At 42.6% G+C, this 17,554-nt stretch overlaps 2 protein-coding genes and 1 pseudogene across 2 annotated transcripts; 2 read left to right on the forward strand and 1 right to left on the reverse strand.

The window, feature by feature from the left end:
• Positions 1-2,077: 2,077 nt before the first annotated feature.
• Positions 2,078-5,193, forward strand: LOC135528462 (zona pellucida sperm-binding protein 3-like). Its single transcript, XM_064957571.1, has 6 exons — positions 2,078-2,617; positions 2,791-2,903; positions 3,044-3,144; positions 3,236-3,404; positions 4,880-4,991; positions 5,101-5,193. Exons 1-6 carry the CDS (start codon positions 2,078-2,080, stop codon positions 5,191-5,193), a joined length of 1,128 nt encoding a protein of 375 aa, XP_064813643.1.
• Positions 5,194-5,264: 71 nt separating this feature from the next.
• On the reverse strand, positions 5,265-8,931 carry LOC135528471 (inositol 1,4,5-trisphosphate receptor-interacting protein-like; annotated as a pseudogene).
• A 4,240-nt stretch (positions 8,932-13,171) lies between these two features.
• On the forward strand, positions 13,172-16,287 carry LOC135528479 (zona pellucida sperm-binding protein 3-like). The gene is made up of 6 exons (XM_064957590.1): positions 13,172-13,711; positions 13,885-13,997; positions 14,138-14,238; positions 14,330-14,498; positions 15,974-16,085; positions 16,195-16,287. The coding sequence occupies exons 1-6, from the start codon at positions 13,172-13,174 to the stop codon at positions 16,285-16,287; spliced, it is 1,128 nt and encodes a 375-aa protein (XP_064813662.1).
• The last annotated feature ends 1,267 nt before the right edge of the window (positions 16,288-17,554 follow it).

Here is a 17,554-nt window from a genome sequence, read left to right on the forward strand (position 1 = left end):
CATATGATATGGGGGTTGGAGACATGTTTACTTTGACATTATAAAGAACAACACTGCCATGTTGCATTGAGCCTTGCTGTTGGTAAACCACATCAGTGTCCGACTTTCGGTTGTTGCAGATGCACCTCCAACTTCACTCCTGCATCACCGCTTGGTAAGGCAACTGTAAGGCACCCGACCTCAAGGCGCTACAGAGGGTGGTGAGTACGATCCAGTACATCACTTGGGCCGAGTTTCCTGCCATACAGGACCTCTATACCAGGCGGTGTCAGAGGAAGGTCCGAAAAATTGACAAAGACTCCAGCCAAAGCCATAGACTTTTCTCTCTGCTACTGCACGACAAACGGTACCTGTGTACCAAGTGTGGAACCAACAGGACCCTGAACAGTTTCTAAAACCCAAGCCATAAAACTGCTAATCAAGACTGCTAAATAGCTGATCAAATGGCTAACCGGACACACACACAACACATGCATACTGACGCAACACACACCCTCACACACACTTTTACACTCACCACATATGCTTCTGCTGTCTATTATCTATAATGTTGTCTCGTCACTCTACTCCTACCTGCATGTACAAAGCTACCTCAGTTACCTCGTACCCCTGCACATCGACTAGGTACTGATACTCCCTGTATATAGTCATGTTATTTTTACGTGTTTACTTGTTATTGTTATTTGTTATTCACTGTGCATTTATACCTCATGTAACTATTTCTATAAAATAAAATATTCTACTAGAGTCCAGTTGGGGGCGCTAATGCAAAATATTGGATGCCAACCGTCATTAAAACCCACAGAAGAAAAAGACAAAAAAGAAGAAGAAGAAGGGAACGCCTTCTCTGTGAAGTGTGCGATAACTCAATTCAATGTAAACAATGACATTTTTTAAAACTTTGGCAAAGGGTCACATCTAAAAACCCTAGTCTACACTGTTCGTAACTGATCATAGTTTTGGGAACAGAAAACTGTATTGAGATCAGGCTTTTCTTGCGATGAGAAAAATCAGCCAAATGTCGGCCCAGTTCCATCTCGCTCCATACTCTCCCACTTCCAGCCACTGGGCTTTCTCTCTGACGCAACATTGTATCTGTCCCATTATGGTGTCTGTGAGAGCATGGGCAGCAACATTGAGGCCATCTCATCTCCATTTTGAAGTAGCCTATTTTCTTATTCTACTACTTCTTTGAGTTGGTCAACAAACTGAAAGGGTGCATACTGCCACCTGGAGTGTATTGTTTGAAAAGGTATAAAACCAAGGTTGGTGATTTACTGCAACCAGCAGTTGGGTCGTTCCACAAAATGAGTGCCTTTTGCTTCTCTTTGATATTTTAACAAAGGTCAAAATTGTGCACCGATATTGCATTTTTAAAGCCTGTTATATTAATTGAAGTGCCCTTAAATATATACCACATGGATTATTCAATAAGCAGATTTTTAACATGAATAATGACTAAGGTGCCAAAATGACTAATGACTGCGTACCCTCATGTGACTGCGAACCCTCTGACTTCTATGGAAGATTTTAACCCTACTTAATACCAAGAGTCCACCATCATTGTAAAGCCCTAGTTATTTTGTTGCTTTGTTATTTTCCTGCTTTGACAAAATAATGTCTGAAGATTATTAATTTAATGCGATTAATTTGCGTCTGTCCCTAATTTTAAGGTCAACTCTGAACTGAGCTCTTGTTTTCATGTGGTAAAACTATATTTATTTTAAAATATTTCTTTCAGAAGAAACATTTAACAACTTATAGTCAAACTATAGTATAAAAGCAGGTGGGCTGAAGCTTACTTTCAATTGCCCCTCCCTGTTGAACATAATAAACGTCCATTCCCAAGGCGATTTATGGCTTCTTTCAAATGAAATTATGATCATATAACTTTTGAAAAACTGGGCCCTGATGACTGCTGATTGGTTGATTCTGCTACTGATTAAAGTCATCACCAGGTGTTGCAATTACTTGGGTGCTGTAGCTAGTATATAAAACACACAAGCAAATGGTGGTTCTCTCATACACCTTTTTACTGTTCTGGATTATTGAGAGAGATTTGGTGGTGAATGGCAAGATGGTGGTGAAATTCATGCTTTTGCTCATGAGTTACTACTCTGCTTACGGTTTGCCAGGTAAGGGCTTCCCTTTAGCTGTTGATGACGGGAAGGACACTGAGTTTGTGTGGGGTGAGAAGTTGAGGTTTGATGACGACTCTGAACCCAAGGTCAGATCTCGTTCCCAAACCGTTGCCACTCCCATGTTGGAGCATTCTCATAAGCCAGACTATCTGAAGCTACCAGAATACATCCCTATTCGTGCTTCTGAGGACCAAGCGAATGTCTTCAAGCCTGAAGGGAAATTCAGGCCGCTGCCACTCTCAGTCAAGCACATCCTGCTGCCCACCGCCTCTCCGCCCACCACTCCTCCAGTTCACTCTAAGAAGGTTGAGGTCCTGTGCCACCTCGACAGGATTTATGTGAGAATCAGAAAGGACGCCTTCACCAACCCCGACGCCTGCAAGTACCTCAAACTCCACAAATGCAAAGTCAACCAATCCACCGCGGAACACTACTACATGCTCTACAACATCAAAAGCTGTAGCTTCCATAGAAAGGTTGGCTACCAATGCCATCAGAAATACAATCCCCTGTCACTCAGACATCAAATGTATGCCCTGAGTGATCCAGTCAAATTGCAATGGTCTGAAGGGATTGTATTTCCATGGCTGTAATGATTGAGAATGTTCAGATGTCTTGGTGGTTTTTAGAGTTGTTTCTTCTATTCCAGTGTACCGCTGACTATATTTCCTACTCCAACGTGCTGAAGTATGAGCCAGAGGCCATAGGCGGTATTGTGAGGGAGTTGCCATTCTCTGTTCACATCGAATGCCGCTACAACCGGTGAACCACCACTTCACGATTTCACATTTGGTGGCTACGTTGTCCACACTAGCATATCCTATACATGGCTCCACACTAGGTAGTATGCTAGTCTGGATATTATTTGAGTGTCTGACTGCACTAATGGCCATTTTCTACAGGATCCACCACTCTTACAAGTTTGGCTTTCATCCTCGTTTGGCGGGAAAAGTCTTCAAGGCCCTTAAATCCAAGGTTGGCGTCACCCTCATATCTTATGATGGTGAGTTGACTTGACAGATGTCACCTAAATCTGAATGCACTTGCAGTATTGTTTTCTATTAAAGAACCTTAACTCTATCCTTTCTCTTCAGAATCATGGAACAAGCTCACTGGAAATAAAACCTATATCATTGGACAACCAATGTACTTTGAGGCCAAAGTTCCCACTATTTCTTTGCATCGGCGGGTGTATATTAACAACTGTTATGTGACTGCTAGCCCCAACTCCACTCTCAAATACACTGTGGTCGACAACTATGGGTAAAACTACTTTGTTACAGAACTGCACTTTATCTTGGCCTGGTTTTGTTTTGTTCATGGTAGTTAATTTCTTGCTTGTTAATTGGTTAGATTCCACAGCTGGGCAGTTTACACAGGCAGCCTAATTCTATTTTGTCCACGAATTGCTTGAAAGACCAATTAAGTCTTTAAACTTATCTGATTGGTCAAATTGACATTTGATGTGGGAGTACAGAGCTTAGCACGTCTCCCAAGGCTAAAGAAATTTCGGTTTGGGAAAATGGATTATTTTCAGGAGTCGGGTAATTGGTTAAGGGAAGAGGATGGGTTTGAATTTGACTCTAGCAATAACCGGGAAAGGGGTATGTCGAGGAAGACTGTCAAGTTGAAAGTGGGCCAGATGCCAGTGAGTTGAGGTGAAATTGAAGGGGTAAAGGTTTGTGAGGAGCATTAGCCTTGCGTTGATGGACATGGTGATGATGATGATGCATTTTGGTCCAGTGGGACTGAGATTTTTGAAGATGGAACCAGGTCTTTTGGCTGATCCAGGGTTGGAAAAGAGGGTGTGCTTTTGAGTCGGTGGACTGGACTTGTTTCTTTAGATCAGAGGGAGCATGCGCACTGTGCGCCGCAACTAGTATAGTCTTGCTTTGCGCACCATTGAAGGGAGTTATTTCTGGGGTGGCGCAATGGAAGTGGCAGATTCCTGTGTGAAGTTTGATGCAACGCAGACCCGGTGGCAACACGGTGTCACTTTCAGCCCTTTTGAGTTGAGTCAGTCTTTACCTGACAAGATCATGTTAGGATGTATCAGTTATCCTGTTGGCGCTTTTGTGGTGAATACACTGCTCTGTTTCAGCTGCAACATTTATGGTCATGTCACAGTGTGTAGGAGGGAGATTCCAAAATGTGGATGTGTGCAGAAGGGAATGGGATAGAGGGTTGTGTAGTTTCGTTGGATAAAGTGGTCAACTGTAGGGTGCACATGTTGCTGGGGATCAGAAGTGTTCGGTGGCTTGTCAGAGTAGTGCTGAGGGAGCGAAGTAGAGAATGGGTCAAGGGTGAGCAATTCTGAGGATTCCTGTGAATGGGATGTCTGACAGCACAGAGGGATAGGCCAATGACTGACATGTATGCTTCAGTAAGGTGCAGAGGACTAGCACAGCGTGTGTAGCATGGTAGTGTCCTGTCCTCTCAGCCCATTGGCCTGGGGAAGGATCAGATGAGGTTAAAGTAGGGTAATATTCAGTGTATTTTTGGTTCCCATTTTGTATCAGTGTCATGGGCCTATAATTCAGTCGGGGGTGGTAATGCAATATATGGGATGCCAAGTGCTGTTAAACCTCAACCAAGAGAGAAATCACAACGGTCTGCCTGTGTAAACAGCCCTAGTGTCTTTTGTAACTCAGTCCCTGGTTTACAAGGCGAGAATAAGAACCAGCGAGTGAACCTTGCCCCGAATTGTTGTGTTAAGTACACGATCTTCTCTTCACTAGATGCATGGTGGATGGCAAGAATACCGTCCAGTCAAAGTTCCTGGCACACACAACCAACAATGCTTTGAGGTTCACTGTCGGAGCTTTCATCTTCCAGGGCCTGGACAATCAGGTCTGACTCATGTGTGAATCTCCAAACAACTAATCATGATGGTTTGCATCTTTAATACTATAGGCCTACAGTAATGCACCTTACAGAACGTACATTTATTTTCTTCCAGAAACTCCACTTGCACTGTGAAATAACTACAGGGAATGTCACTCCAACTCCAAGTTTCAAATCCTGCAACTATGACACAAAGACTAAAAAGTAGGTTCACCTGAGTGATTTGAGTTCTGAGGGACTCCTTGCTGTGAGGGTTAACTAATATTTATTGTGATTGTCCTAGGTGGGTGGAACTGTATGGTGAAGCTGCGGTTTGCTCGTGCTGTGTCGGCTCTTGTCCTTCTCCTTCTCTACAACCCTCCGGTGAGCATAGGCCCGGTTCATGACCAGTCTTGTCTCATTGTCACCAACCCTTTCATCTGAGCGCATTAGAGAATGGGGAATGGGAAGCCATTTTGATGACATTTTACATTATGGTTTGTTTGACTAATCTCTGTGAAATGCAATACTGATCTGATAATGCTCTCATAGCTCACGCACAAACTGTGACCAGTCATTTTATGACGATGGCCCATGACGACCATGCTAAGAATAAAACACTGAGCATGGAAACCTTCAACGATGGGGCTTACTGAAGGTACTCAGTCCCTCTGCTTAATTCTTAAGAATGTTTAATTATGTTAATATATTATGAGCACAAATTTCTGAAAATAATAGCTTTCTCCCTCATTGTTCTAGGTGCTGTTGGGAGGGTTTGATGAGCAGTGGCCAGTTCTTTTGATAAAATAAACTTTTTAAACAATCATTTGTCTTGAGTTCATTCAAAATGGCTGCAGAGGTACAGGCAGAACTGGGTTGAAATATTAAAGTTGATTACTTTCAGACATGCATATTTGGGGATGTTTTATTTGAAGTAGTTGAATATTGGAATGTGTTTGGAAATTATTGGCATGTAATTTTAAAATCTCCATGTGAACTTAATTTCATGAGTTGAAATGAAAGAACCCAGGAATGTTCCATACGTACAAAGCTTAGTTCAAGTGTTCACATTTGTTGAAATCCATGTTTGAGCATTTCTCCTTTGCCAAGATACTCCATCACCCTGGCAGGTGTGGCAAATCAAGAAGTTGATTAATTTAAAATGCATATGATCATTACACAGGTGGACCTTGTGATGGGCACAAGGCCACTCTTATATAAGCAGTTGTCCAAATTGAGGGAGTGTGCAGAATTTTACTACCATAAACTGCTGCACATTTTAGAACTGGGCATTGTCTAACTGGCCTCACAACTGCAGACCACGAGTAACTATACCAGTCCGGGACCTTAACATCCAGCTTCTTCACCTGTAGGATAATCGGAGACCAGACAACTGAAACTGGAGCACTTCTGAACCTGGCTCTGCCTAGTTCCCAAGTTGGTGGGGGTGGGAATGCTCACCATGGCTGTGCTCCTTCCCAGTCCTGTGAAATATGTAGATTAGGGCCTAATGTATTTCAATTTACTGATTTTTCTTAACTGTAATTTAGTAAAAAAAATTCAGTGTCTATACTCCCATGCAGTTTAACCCTGGTCTGTTTGGTATTTGGAAATATTTTTACTTTCTCAAATACACTATAGGAAATTATTTGAAATGTTTCCAATGTAGTTTTGGGCCACGTTTGAAAAATGAAGTATTTCAGGTAACTTTCAAATAAGCATTTATTTGGGTCCAGGTTGGAACTTCTGATTTTAACATGAAACAGCTTAGGCAGGTTTCCTCATGATGCACTTTTCTGCATTTCAATGTCATTAAAGATTTGGCATCTCTACAGTTAATTGTCCAGTATTAACCTTAAATTGTTCAACACTCTATACCAGTTGAAGTTTTGTCCAGACCATTGCATTCCTTCGGCTTTGGCAAATACTCCTCTATCAGCATGGAAGAGTTCCTGAGCATCTCTTGCAAGTGCTTTACAGTCTTGGTGTAGCTGCCATTTTGTACCCCAAGGGGGCGGAAGAGATTTACTGGCTCTGCATCACTAAATACAGCAGGGAGTCCAATCTCACTTGGAACCAGAGGCTTTCCAATAAAGCTGTGAAGCAACTTCCTACCCTGAAGGCTATTTTCTAGGAAGTGCAATGCATCACGTAACCTGCTAGCCAAGTGTTCAGGGTACCAGTCAGGAGGCTCTTTACTCAAAAGCAAGTGAATTAACACTGTTTTGAAGTGATGATCTGTAAGGATACTTCTGCCTGTGAGGGCTTTTTGTGAAGGAACGCTACAATTCCAAGTCAGTGAATGTGGCAGGAGTTTTCAGGCAGGTGATTGGCCAGGTACTTCAGGAAGTGGTCCTCGTAAGTGGTCAATGAGAGGCTCCAGTATGTGTCCAAGGAGTTGTTCGTAGTTGGGGTGGAAGGAGAAATGGTGAAATAAGCTTCAGTGTCTTTGAGTTTCACCATGGGAGCCATATCGAAGGTTATCACCTTCCCTGATCTGAATCGAACCATCAGAGCTCCTGGGGCGTCTATGTTGCGAAATGTCAGCTCAAATTCGAACTTGTGGGATATCTGTCCCCAAGCTTTTCTAATTGTGGTCTGGAACCATTTGGTAACCTGGGTTTTGGCCAGGTAAGGGGTGTGTTTTGAGCAAAGAGCGCTACCCAATACATCAGTGAACTTTTTACCACTTTGAGTTTCTTATTGTCACAACAACTAACTTTCAAATAAACATAAACTCCTCTCAGCCTCCAGTATTTATGCTGCAGTAGTTTATGTGTCGGGGGCTAGGGTCAGCTTGTTATATCTGTCCAATTCGGTGTCCTGTTTGAATCTAAGTGTGCGTTCTCTAATTCTCTCCTCCTCTCTCTCTTTCTCACAGGACCTGAGCCCTAGGACCATGCCCCAGGACTACCTGACAGGATGACTCCTTGCTGTCCCTAGTCCACCTGGCCGTGCTGCTGCTCCAGTTTCAACTGTTCTGCCTTATTATTATTCGACCATGCTGGTCATTTATGAACATTTGAACATCTTGGCCATGCTCTGTTATAATCTCCATCCGGCACAGCCAGAAGAGGACTGGCCACCCCACATATGCTCTCTCTAATTCTCTTTCTTTCTCTCTCTCGGAGGACCTGAGCCCTAGGACCATGCCCCAGGACTACCTGACATGATCACTCCTTGCTGTCCCCAGTCCACCTGGCCGTGCTGCTGCCCCAGTTTCAACTGTTCTGCCTTATTATTATTCGACCATGCTGGTCATTTATGAACATTTGAACATCTTGGCCATGTTCTGTTATAATCTCCACCCGGCACAGCCAGAAGAGGACTGGCCACCCCACATAGCCTGGTTCCTCTCTAGGTTTCTTCCTAGGTATTGGCCTTTCTAGGGAGTTTTTAATAGCCACCGTGCTTCTGCACCTGCATTGCTTGCTGTTTGGGGTTTTAGGCTGGGTTTCTTTACAGCACTTTGAGATATCAGCTGATGTACAAAGGGCTATATAAATAAATTTGATTTGATTTGACAACACAGCCGGCACAGCATATCATCATCTCCTATGGCAGCTGTGCGACATGAGCAGCCATTTTGGTTCACACCACCATCCAACATTTTGACTCTACCACAGCCCTCCATTTCAGGTGGCATATCATCAATAGCCTGGTTACACCAGAGTTGACACTGGAACCTGTATGGCTCTAACGGGGCAATGGGGACTATGATGTCACACACAAGGGAACTGATCCTGCACTCCACCACAAAGTCTTCAATCACCATGCCAACCTCCACATCACTCATGCTCCTCATGGCGTCTAATAGGTCATTAGCAAAACCCTCTACAAACTCAGTCACCCTCCAGCTCTCATTGGGTGAGACTTTGACACATTTGTCATAAAAACGGTTGAGTGTATCACAGTCCGGTAGCGGAACTTCAGCCGAGAGGTTTTTCACGACAGAGATGTCTTTCATATCCTCCTGAATTATCTCTCCTGGATGGGGCTTCTTCTGTGAACGTCTTCTGAAGAATGTAATGGAGAAATGAACAAAAGAGATGAGGGAGTATGTGTTCCATAGGTACCAGGTGTCGTTGCTCTCCGAGTCTATGATATTATTGACATGCTCCTACTGCTGGTCATCATTTGATGATTCGCTGAGAATCGGTGTCTCTTCCTGGTTTGTGTTATATTGTTCTGTGCGATGTTGCTGGTCGTCTGACTTTCTGAGGTTAGGTGGTACTTTTACTTCCTGATGTGTGTTAGACGGTTGGTCTGTGAGTTGCTCTTCCTAGGCAGCGTTTCCCAAACTAGGGGTGCACGTTTTGGTTTTTTAACTAGTGCTACACAGCTGCTTCAAATAATCAAAGATTGATGATTAAGTTGATTGTTTGAATCAGCTGTATAATGCTAAGACAAAATCCAAAATGTGCACCCCTTGGGGTCCCCAGGACCAAGTTTGGGAAAAGCTGTCTTAGGGCAACATTTATCCATTGTTTATGTCAAAACACTCAACACCTCTTGGAAAGCTATTCTGGTGTGTCTTCATTGGAGGAAATTATAGTTGAAATTATTAATTATGTATACATTAATATTAGAACCATTAAGTTTTAATACTATTATGTTATGGTATGACATGTATGGATTTTTGTTTAAACTAGGACCGAAAATGTAGGTAAAACAAATTAATTGTCTGTACCTTGCGGGAAAGGGAGAAGGAGGGCATATATCCTTTCAGACAGATAAGAATGTTTGTTTGATGTTCCATTAGTGGAATAAATGATATCTTTTAGACAGATTGGAATGTTTGTTTTATGAGGGGAGTAGAAGACGATCTCCAGACCTGAAGACACTGCGCTATTGTGTGGATCGGAGAGATTGTGAGAAACTGATGACATCATTTTATGTTCTCTCTTTAAAATGTAATGTTCTTTGTATTTTGGGTCAGTACTCATCAAGAATAAATGCTGAACTTGTTTTTAAGACTGGTCTCGATCAATTTCATGCAAAAATGATAAACTTACAACTTATTATGAAATAGATAGAGTGTGATTCCATTGTTTTTGTCAAAATTGCTCAAGCTCAGTAAATTGAGTAATTAATTGGTTTTGGCTACAAAATAGCTGTCTTGGTTTTGGCTACAAAACATATAGGAATTTAGAATTCCTCAAACAGTCTTTTGCATAGAAAATTGTGTAATTGCCCCACTGAAAGATACAACTCTATCCCAGGGTTTTCAGAAGACAGAGATGTGTATTCCTCTAACTTTTTACCTGGGTTTTGCTCCTTTCATATTTCTTTTGATCCTGACAAACTCTCCAGCCCCTGTTGGTGGCAAGCATACACATAATATGATGCTGCCACCACAAAAATGTCAAATACAATGGCACACAGAGGCAGATCTGACTCGGTAGCTCAATGTCAATGACATCAGCATGCTTTTATATCCTAGTGTCAACATTATTTTTATATACATATATTATCCGTTGACCGGTAAAGTATTTGAATATGCACTAAAGGGGAGACACATAAATAATGAGTGTGCTTTTAAATGGAGTAATCGCTCCAAAAATGTGGAAAATGTTCTATAATTGTTCATTCACTTTGGAAATTTGGAGTAGATTGTGTACATTGGTAGGATAAAATCCTTCATAATATAATAAAAAAATATATTTTGGCAGTAAACTCTGAAGACTTTGACTTGTAAGGGAGAATGGTTCAACTTGTCACAGGTGTGACAATGAGCCTCCATTGATTAGTATGCATGCTTCTAACCTGCTAATTGAATGATTGATCCTGCAATTGGTGCTGGAGAGGATGGCTGCCGTTTCATGGGCTCTTAACCAACCATGCTATTTTTTTTCTCGCGCATTTTTTGTAACTTATTTTGTACATAATGTTGCTGCTACCGTCTCTTATGACCGAGAAGAGCTCCTGGAAATCAGAACAGCAATTACTGACCTTGAACTGGGTGAAGAATTTCTCTTTAATGAGTCAGACCAGAGGGATTTACTCCAGACACGCAAACAGGCCCTCATCACCATCAGTAGCACGAGGAAGAGACAGCAAAGATATTGCAGAAAGAGATAGGGGTGCCTTGTGAAGATGGCTAATCTGCCCTTGCCATCCGTAGTACTGGAAAATAAATTGGATGTGCTAAAAGCACGTATATCCTAGCAACGGGACATTTAATAACTGGGATATCTTATGTTTCACCGAGTCGTGGCTGAACGACGGCATGAATAGAAGAGTATCTCATGATAAGCTGTACACCACACTATCTACCTAGAGAGTTTTCATCTGTATTTTTCTTAGCTGCCTATATACCACTACAGATCGATGTTGGCACTAAGACCGCACTCAATGAGCTGTATACCACCATAAGCAAACAGGAAAACGCTCATCCAGAAGTGGAGCTCCTAGTGGCCGGGGACTTTAATGCAGGGAAACTTAAATCCGTTTTACCTCATTTCTATCAACATGTTAAACGTGCAACCAGAGGGAAAAGAACTCTAGACCACCTTTACTCCACACACAGAAACACGTACAAAGCACTCCCTCGCCCCCCATTTGGCAAATCTGACCATCATTCTAAATTAAAGCACTAAGCACCAGTGACTCGGTCAATAAAAAAGTGGTCAGGAGAAGCAGATGCTAAGCTTCAAGACTGTTTTGCTAGCACAGACTGTGGAATATGTTCCGGGATTCTTCCGATGGCATTGAGGAGTACACCACATCAGTCACCGGCTTCATCAATAAGTGCATCGATGACTTCGTTCCCACAGTGACCGTACGTACATACACCAACCAGAAGCGATGGATTACAGGCAACAGCCACACTGAGCTAAAGGGTAGAGCTGCCGCTTTGAGTAGCGGTACTCTAACCTGGAAGTTAAGATTTTATGGTGAAACATCTCTCCTTGTTCTCTCTGTCACGCAACATTGTATCTGTCCCATTATGGTGTCTGTGAGAGCATGGGCAGCAACATTGAGGTAATCTCATCTCCATTTGAAGAAGAAGAAGAAGAAGGGAACGCCTTCTCTGTGAAGAATGCAATAACTCAATTCAATGTAAACAATGTCATTTTTTAAAACTTTGGCAAAGGGTCACATCTACAAAACTGAGTGTACTCTGTTCGTAACTGATCATAGTTTTGGGAACAGAAAACTGTATTGAGATCAGGCTTTTCTTCGATGAGAAAAATCAGCCAAATGTCGGCCCAGTTCCATCTCGCTCCATACACTCCCACTTCCAGCCACTGGGCTTTCTCTCTGACGCAACATTGTATCTGTCCCATTATGGTGTCGGTGAGAGCATGGGCAGCAACATTGAGGCCATCTCATCTCCATTTTGAAGTAGCCCATTTTCTTATTCTACTACTTCTTTGAGTTGGTCAACAAACTGAAAGGGTGCATACTGCCACCTGGAGTGTATTGTTTGAAAAGGAATAAAACCAAGGTTGGTGATTTACTGCAACCAGCAGTTGGGTCGTTCCACAAAATGAGTGCCTTTTGCTTCTCTTTGATATTTTAACAAAGGTCAAAATTGTGCACCGATATTGCATTTTTAAAGCCTGTTATCTTAATTGAAGTGCCCTTAAATATATACCACATGGATTATTCAATAAGCAGATTTTTAATATGAATAATGACTAAGGTGCCAAAATGACTAATGACTGCGTACCCTCATGTGACTGCGAACCCTCTGACTTCTATGGAAGATTTTAACCCTACTTAATACCAAGAGTCCACCATCATTGTAAAGCCCTAGTTATTTTGTTGCTTTGTTATTTTGCTGCTTTGACAAAATAATGTCTGAAGATTATTAATTTAATGCGATTAATTTGCGTCTGTCCCTAATTTTAAAATATTTAATTCAGAAGAAACATTTAACAACTTATAGTCAAACTATAGTATAAAAGCAGGTGGGCTGAAGCTTACTTTCAATTGCCCCTCCCTGTTGAACATAATAAACGTCCATTCCCAATGCGATTTATGGCTTCTTTCAAATGAAATTATGATCATATAACTTTTGAAAAACTGGGCCCTGATGACTGCTGATTGGTTGATTCTGCTACTGATTAAAGTCATCACCAGGTGTTGCAATTACTTGGGTGCTGTAGCTAGTATATAAAACACACAAGCAAATGGTGGTTCTCTCATACACCTTTTTACTGTTCTGGATTATTGAGAGAGATTTGGTGGTGAATGGCAAGATGGTGGTGAAATTCATGCTTTTGCTCATGAGTTACTACTCTGCTTACGGTTTGCCAGGTAAGGGCTTCCCTTTAGCTGTTGATGACGGGAAGGACACTGAGTTTGTGTGGGGTGAGAAGTTGAGGTTTGATGACGACTCTGAACCCAAGGTCAGATCTCGTTCCCAAACCGTTGCCACTCCCATGTTGGAGCATTCTCATAAGCCAGACTATCTGAAGCTACCAGAATACATCCCTATTCGTGCTTCTGAGGACCAAGCGAATGTCTTCAAGCCTGAAGGGAAGTTCAGGCCGCTGCCACTCTCAGTCAAGCACATCCTGCTGCCCACCGCCTCTCCGCCCACCACTCCTCCAGTTCACTCTAAGAAGGTTGAGGTCCTGTGCCACCTCGACAGGATTTATGTGAGAATCAGAAAGGACGCCTTCACCAACCCCGACGCCTGCAAGTACCTCAAACTCCACAAATGCAAAGTCAACCAATCCACCGCGGAACACTACTACATGCTCTACAACATCAAAAGCTGTAGCTTCCATAGAAAGGTTGGCTACCAATGCCATCAGAAATACAATCCCCTGTCACTCAGACATCAAATGTATGCCCTGAGTGATCCAGTCAAATTGCAATGGTCTGAAGGGATTGTATTTCCATGGCTGTAATGATTGAGAATGTTCAGATGTCTTGGTGGTTTTTAGAGTTGTTTCTTCTATTCCAGTGTACCGCTGACTATATTTCCTACTCCAACGTGCTGAAGTATGAGCCAGAGGCCATAGGCGGTATTGTGAGGGAGTTGCCATTCTCTGTTCACATCGAATGCCGCTACAATCGGTGAACCACCACTTCACGATTTCACATTTGGTGGCTACGTTGTCCACACTAGCATATCCTATACATGGCTCCATACTAGGTAGTATGCTAGTCTGGATATTATTTGAGTGTCTGACTGCACTAATGGCCATTTTCTACAGGATCCACCACTCTTACAAGTTTGGCTTTCATCCTCGTTTGGCGGGAAAAGTCTTCAAGGCCCTTAAATCCAAGGTTGGCGTCACCCTCATATCTTATGATGGTGAGTTGACTTGACAGATGTCACCTAAATCTGAATGCACTTGCAGTATTGATTTCTATTAAAGAACCTTAACTCTATCCTTTCTCTTCAGAATCATGGAACAAGCTCACTGGAAATAAAACCTATATCATTGGACAACCAATGTACTTTGAGGCCAAAGTTCCCACTATTTCTTTGCATCGGCGGGTGTATATTAACAACTGTTATGTGACTGCTAGCCCCAACTCCACTCTCAAATACACTGTGGTCGACAACTATGGGTAAAACTACTTTGTTACAGAACTGCACTTTATCTTGGCCTGGTTTTGTTTTGTTCATGGTAGTTAATTTCTTGCTTGTTAATTGGTTAGATTCCACAGCTGGGCAGTTTACACAGGCAGCCTAATTCTATTTTGTCCACGAATTGCTTGAAAGACCAATTAAGTCTTTAAACTTATCTGATTGGTCAAATTGACATTTGATGTGGGAGTACAGAGCTTAGCACGTCTCCCAAGGCTAAAGAAATTTCGGTTTGGGAAAATGGATTATTTTCAGGAGTCGGGTAATTGGTTAAGGGAAGAGGATGGGTTTGAATTTGACTCTAGCAATAACCGGGAAAGGGGTATGTCGAGGAAGACTGTCAAGTTGAAAGTGGGCCAGATGCCAGTGAGTTGAGGTGAAATTGAAGGGGTAAAGGTTTGTGAGGAGCATTAGCCTTGCGTTGATGGACATGGTGATGATGATGATGCATTTTGGTCCAGTGGGACTGAGATTTTTGAAGATGGAACCAGGTCTTTTGGCTGATCCAGGGTTGGAAAAGAGGGTGTGCTTTTGAGTCGGTGGACTGGACTTGTTTCTTTAGATCAGAGGGAGCATGCGCACTGTGCGCCGCAACTAGTATAGTCTTGCTTTGCGCACCATTGAAGGGAGTTATTTCTGGGGTGGCGCAATGGAAGTGGCAGATTCCTGTGTGAAGTTTGATGCAACGCAGACCCGGTGGCAACACGGTGTCACTTTCAGCCCTTTTGAGTTGAGTCAGTCTTTACCTGACAAGATCATGTTAGGATGTATCAGTTATCCTGTTGGCGCTTTTGTGGTGAATACACTGCTCTGTTTCAGCTGCAACATTTATGGTCATGTCACAGTGTGTAGGAGGGAGATTCCAAAATGTGGATGTGTGCAGAAGGGAATGGGATAGAGGGTTGTGTAGTTTCGTTGGATAAAGTGGTCAACTGTAGGGTGCACATGTTGCTGGGGATCAGAAGTGTTCGGTGGCTTGTCAGAGTAGTGCTGAGGGAGCGAAGTAGAGAATGGGTCAAGGGTGAGCAATTCTGAGGATTCCTGTGAATGGGATGTCTGACAGCACAGAGGGATAGGCCAATGACTGACATGTATGCTTCAGTAAGGTGCAGAGGACTAGCACAGCGTGTGTAGCATGGTAGTGTCCTGTCCTCTCAGCCCATTGGCCTGGGGAAGGATCAGATGAGGTTAAAGTAGGGTAATATTCAGTGTATTTTTGGTTCCCATTTTGTATCAGTGTCATGGGCCTATAATTCAGTCGGGGGTGGTAATGCAATATATGGGATGCCAAGTGCTGTTAAACCTCAACCAAGAGAGAAATCACAACGGTCTGCCTGTGTAAACAGCCCTAGTGTCTTTTGTAACTCAGTCCCTGGTTTACAAGGCGAGAATAAGAACCAGCGAGTGAACCTTGCCCCGAATTGTTGTGTTAAGTACACGATCTTCTCTTCACTAGATGCATGGTGGATGGCAAGAATACCGTCCAGTCAAAGTTCCTGGCACACACAACCAACAATGCTTTGAGGTTCACTGTCGGAGCTTTCATCTTCCAGGGCCTGGACAATCAGGTCTGACTCATGTGTGAATCTCCAAACAACTAATCATGATGGTTTGCATCTTTAATACTATAGGCCTACAGTAATGCACCTTACAGAACGTACATTTATTTTCTTCCAGAAACTCCACTTGCACTGTGAAATAACTACAGGGAATGTCACTCCAACTCCAAGTTTCAAATCCTGCAACTATGACACAAAGACTAAAAAGTAGGTTCACCTGAGTGATTTGAGTTCTGAGGGACTCCTTGCTGTGAGGGTTAACTAATATTTATTGTGATTGTCCTAGGTGGGTGGAACTGTATGGTGAAGCTGCGGTTTGCTCGTGCTGTGTCGGCTCTTGTCCTTCTCCTTCTCTACAACCCTCCGGTGAGCATAGGCCCGGTTCATGACCAGTCTTGTCTCATTGTCACCAACCCTTTCATCTGAGCGCATTAGAGAATGGGGAATGGGAAGCCATTTTGATGACATTTTACATTATGGTTTGTTTGACTAATCTCTGTGAAATGCAATACTGATCTGATAATGCTCTCATAGCTCACGCACAAACTGTGACCAGTCATTTTATGACGATGGCCCATGACGACCATGCTAAGAATAAAACACTGAGCATGGAAACCTTCAACGATGGGGCTTACTGAAGGTACTCAGTCCCTCTGCTTAATTCTTAAGAATGTTTAATTATGTTAATATATTATGAGCACAAATTTCTGAAAATAATAGCTTTCTCCCTCATTGTTCTAGGTGCTGTTGGGAGGGTTTGATGAGCAGTGGCCAGTTCTTTTGATAAAATAAACTTTTTAAACAATCATTTGTCTTGAGTTCATTCAAAATGGCTGCAGAGGTACAGGCAGAACTGGGTTGAAATATTAAAGTTGATTACTTTCAGACATGCATATTTGGGGATGTTTTATTTGAAGTAGTTGAATATTGGAATGTGTTTGGAAATTATTGGCATGTAATTTTAAAATCTCCATGTGAACTTAATTTCACGAGTTGAAATGAAAGAACCCAGGAATGTTCCATACGTACAAAGCTTAGTTCAAGTGTTCACATTTGTTGAAATCCATGTTTGAGCATTTCTCCTTTGCCAAGATACTCCATCACCCTGGCAGGTGTGGCAAATCAAGAAGTTGATTAATTTAAAATGCATGATCATTACACAGGTGGACCTTGTGATGGGCACAAGGCCACTCTTATATAAGCAGTTGTCCAAATTGAGGGAGTGTGCAGAATTGTTAATTTTACTACCATAAACTGCTGCACATTTTAGAACTGGGCATTGTCTAACTGGCCTCAAAACTGCAGACCACGAGTAACTATACCAGCCCGGGACCTTAACATCCAGCTTCTTCACCTGTAGGATAATCGGAGACCAGACAGCTGACACTGGAGCACTTCTGAACCTGGCTCTGCCTAGTTCCCAAGTTGGTGGGGGTGGGAATGCTCACCATGGCTGTGCTCCTTCCCAGTCCTGTGAA

The sequence above is a fragment of the Oncorhynchus masou genome, chromosome 5 (genome assembly GCF_036934945.1).
Source record: "Oncorhynchus masou masou isolate Uvic2021 chromosome 5, UVic_Omas_1.1, whole genome shotgun sequence".
Classification (NCBI taxonomy): domain Eukaryota; kingdom Metazoa; phylum Chordata; class Actinopteri; order Salmoniformes; family Salmonidae; genus Oncorhynchus; species Oncorhynchus masou.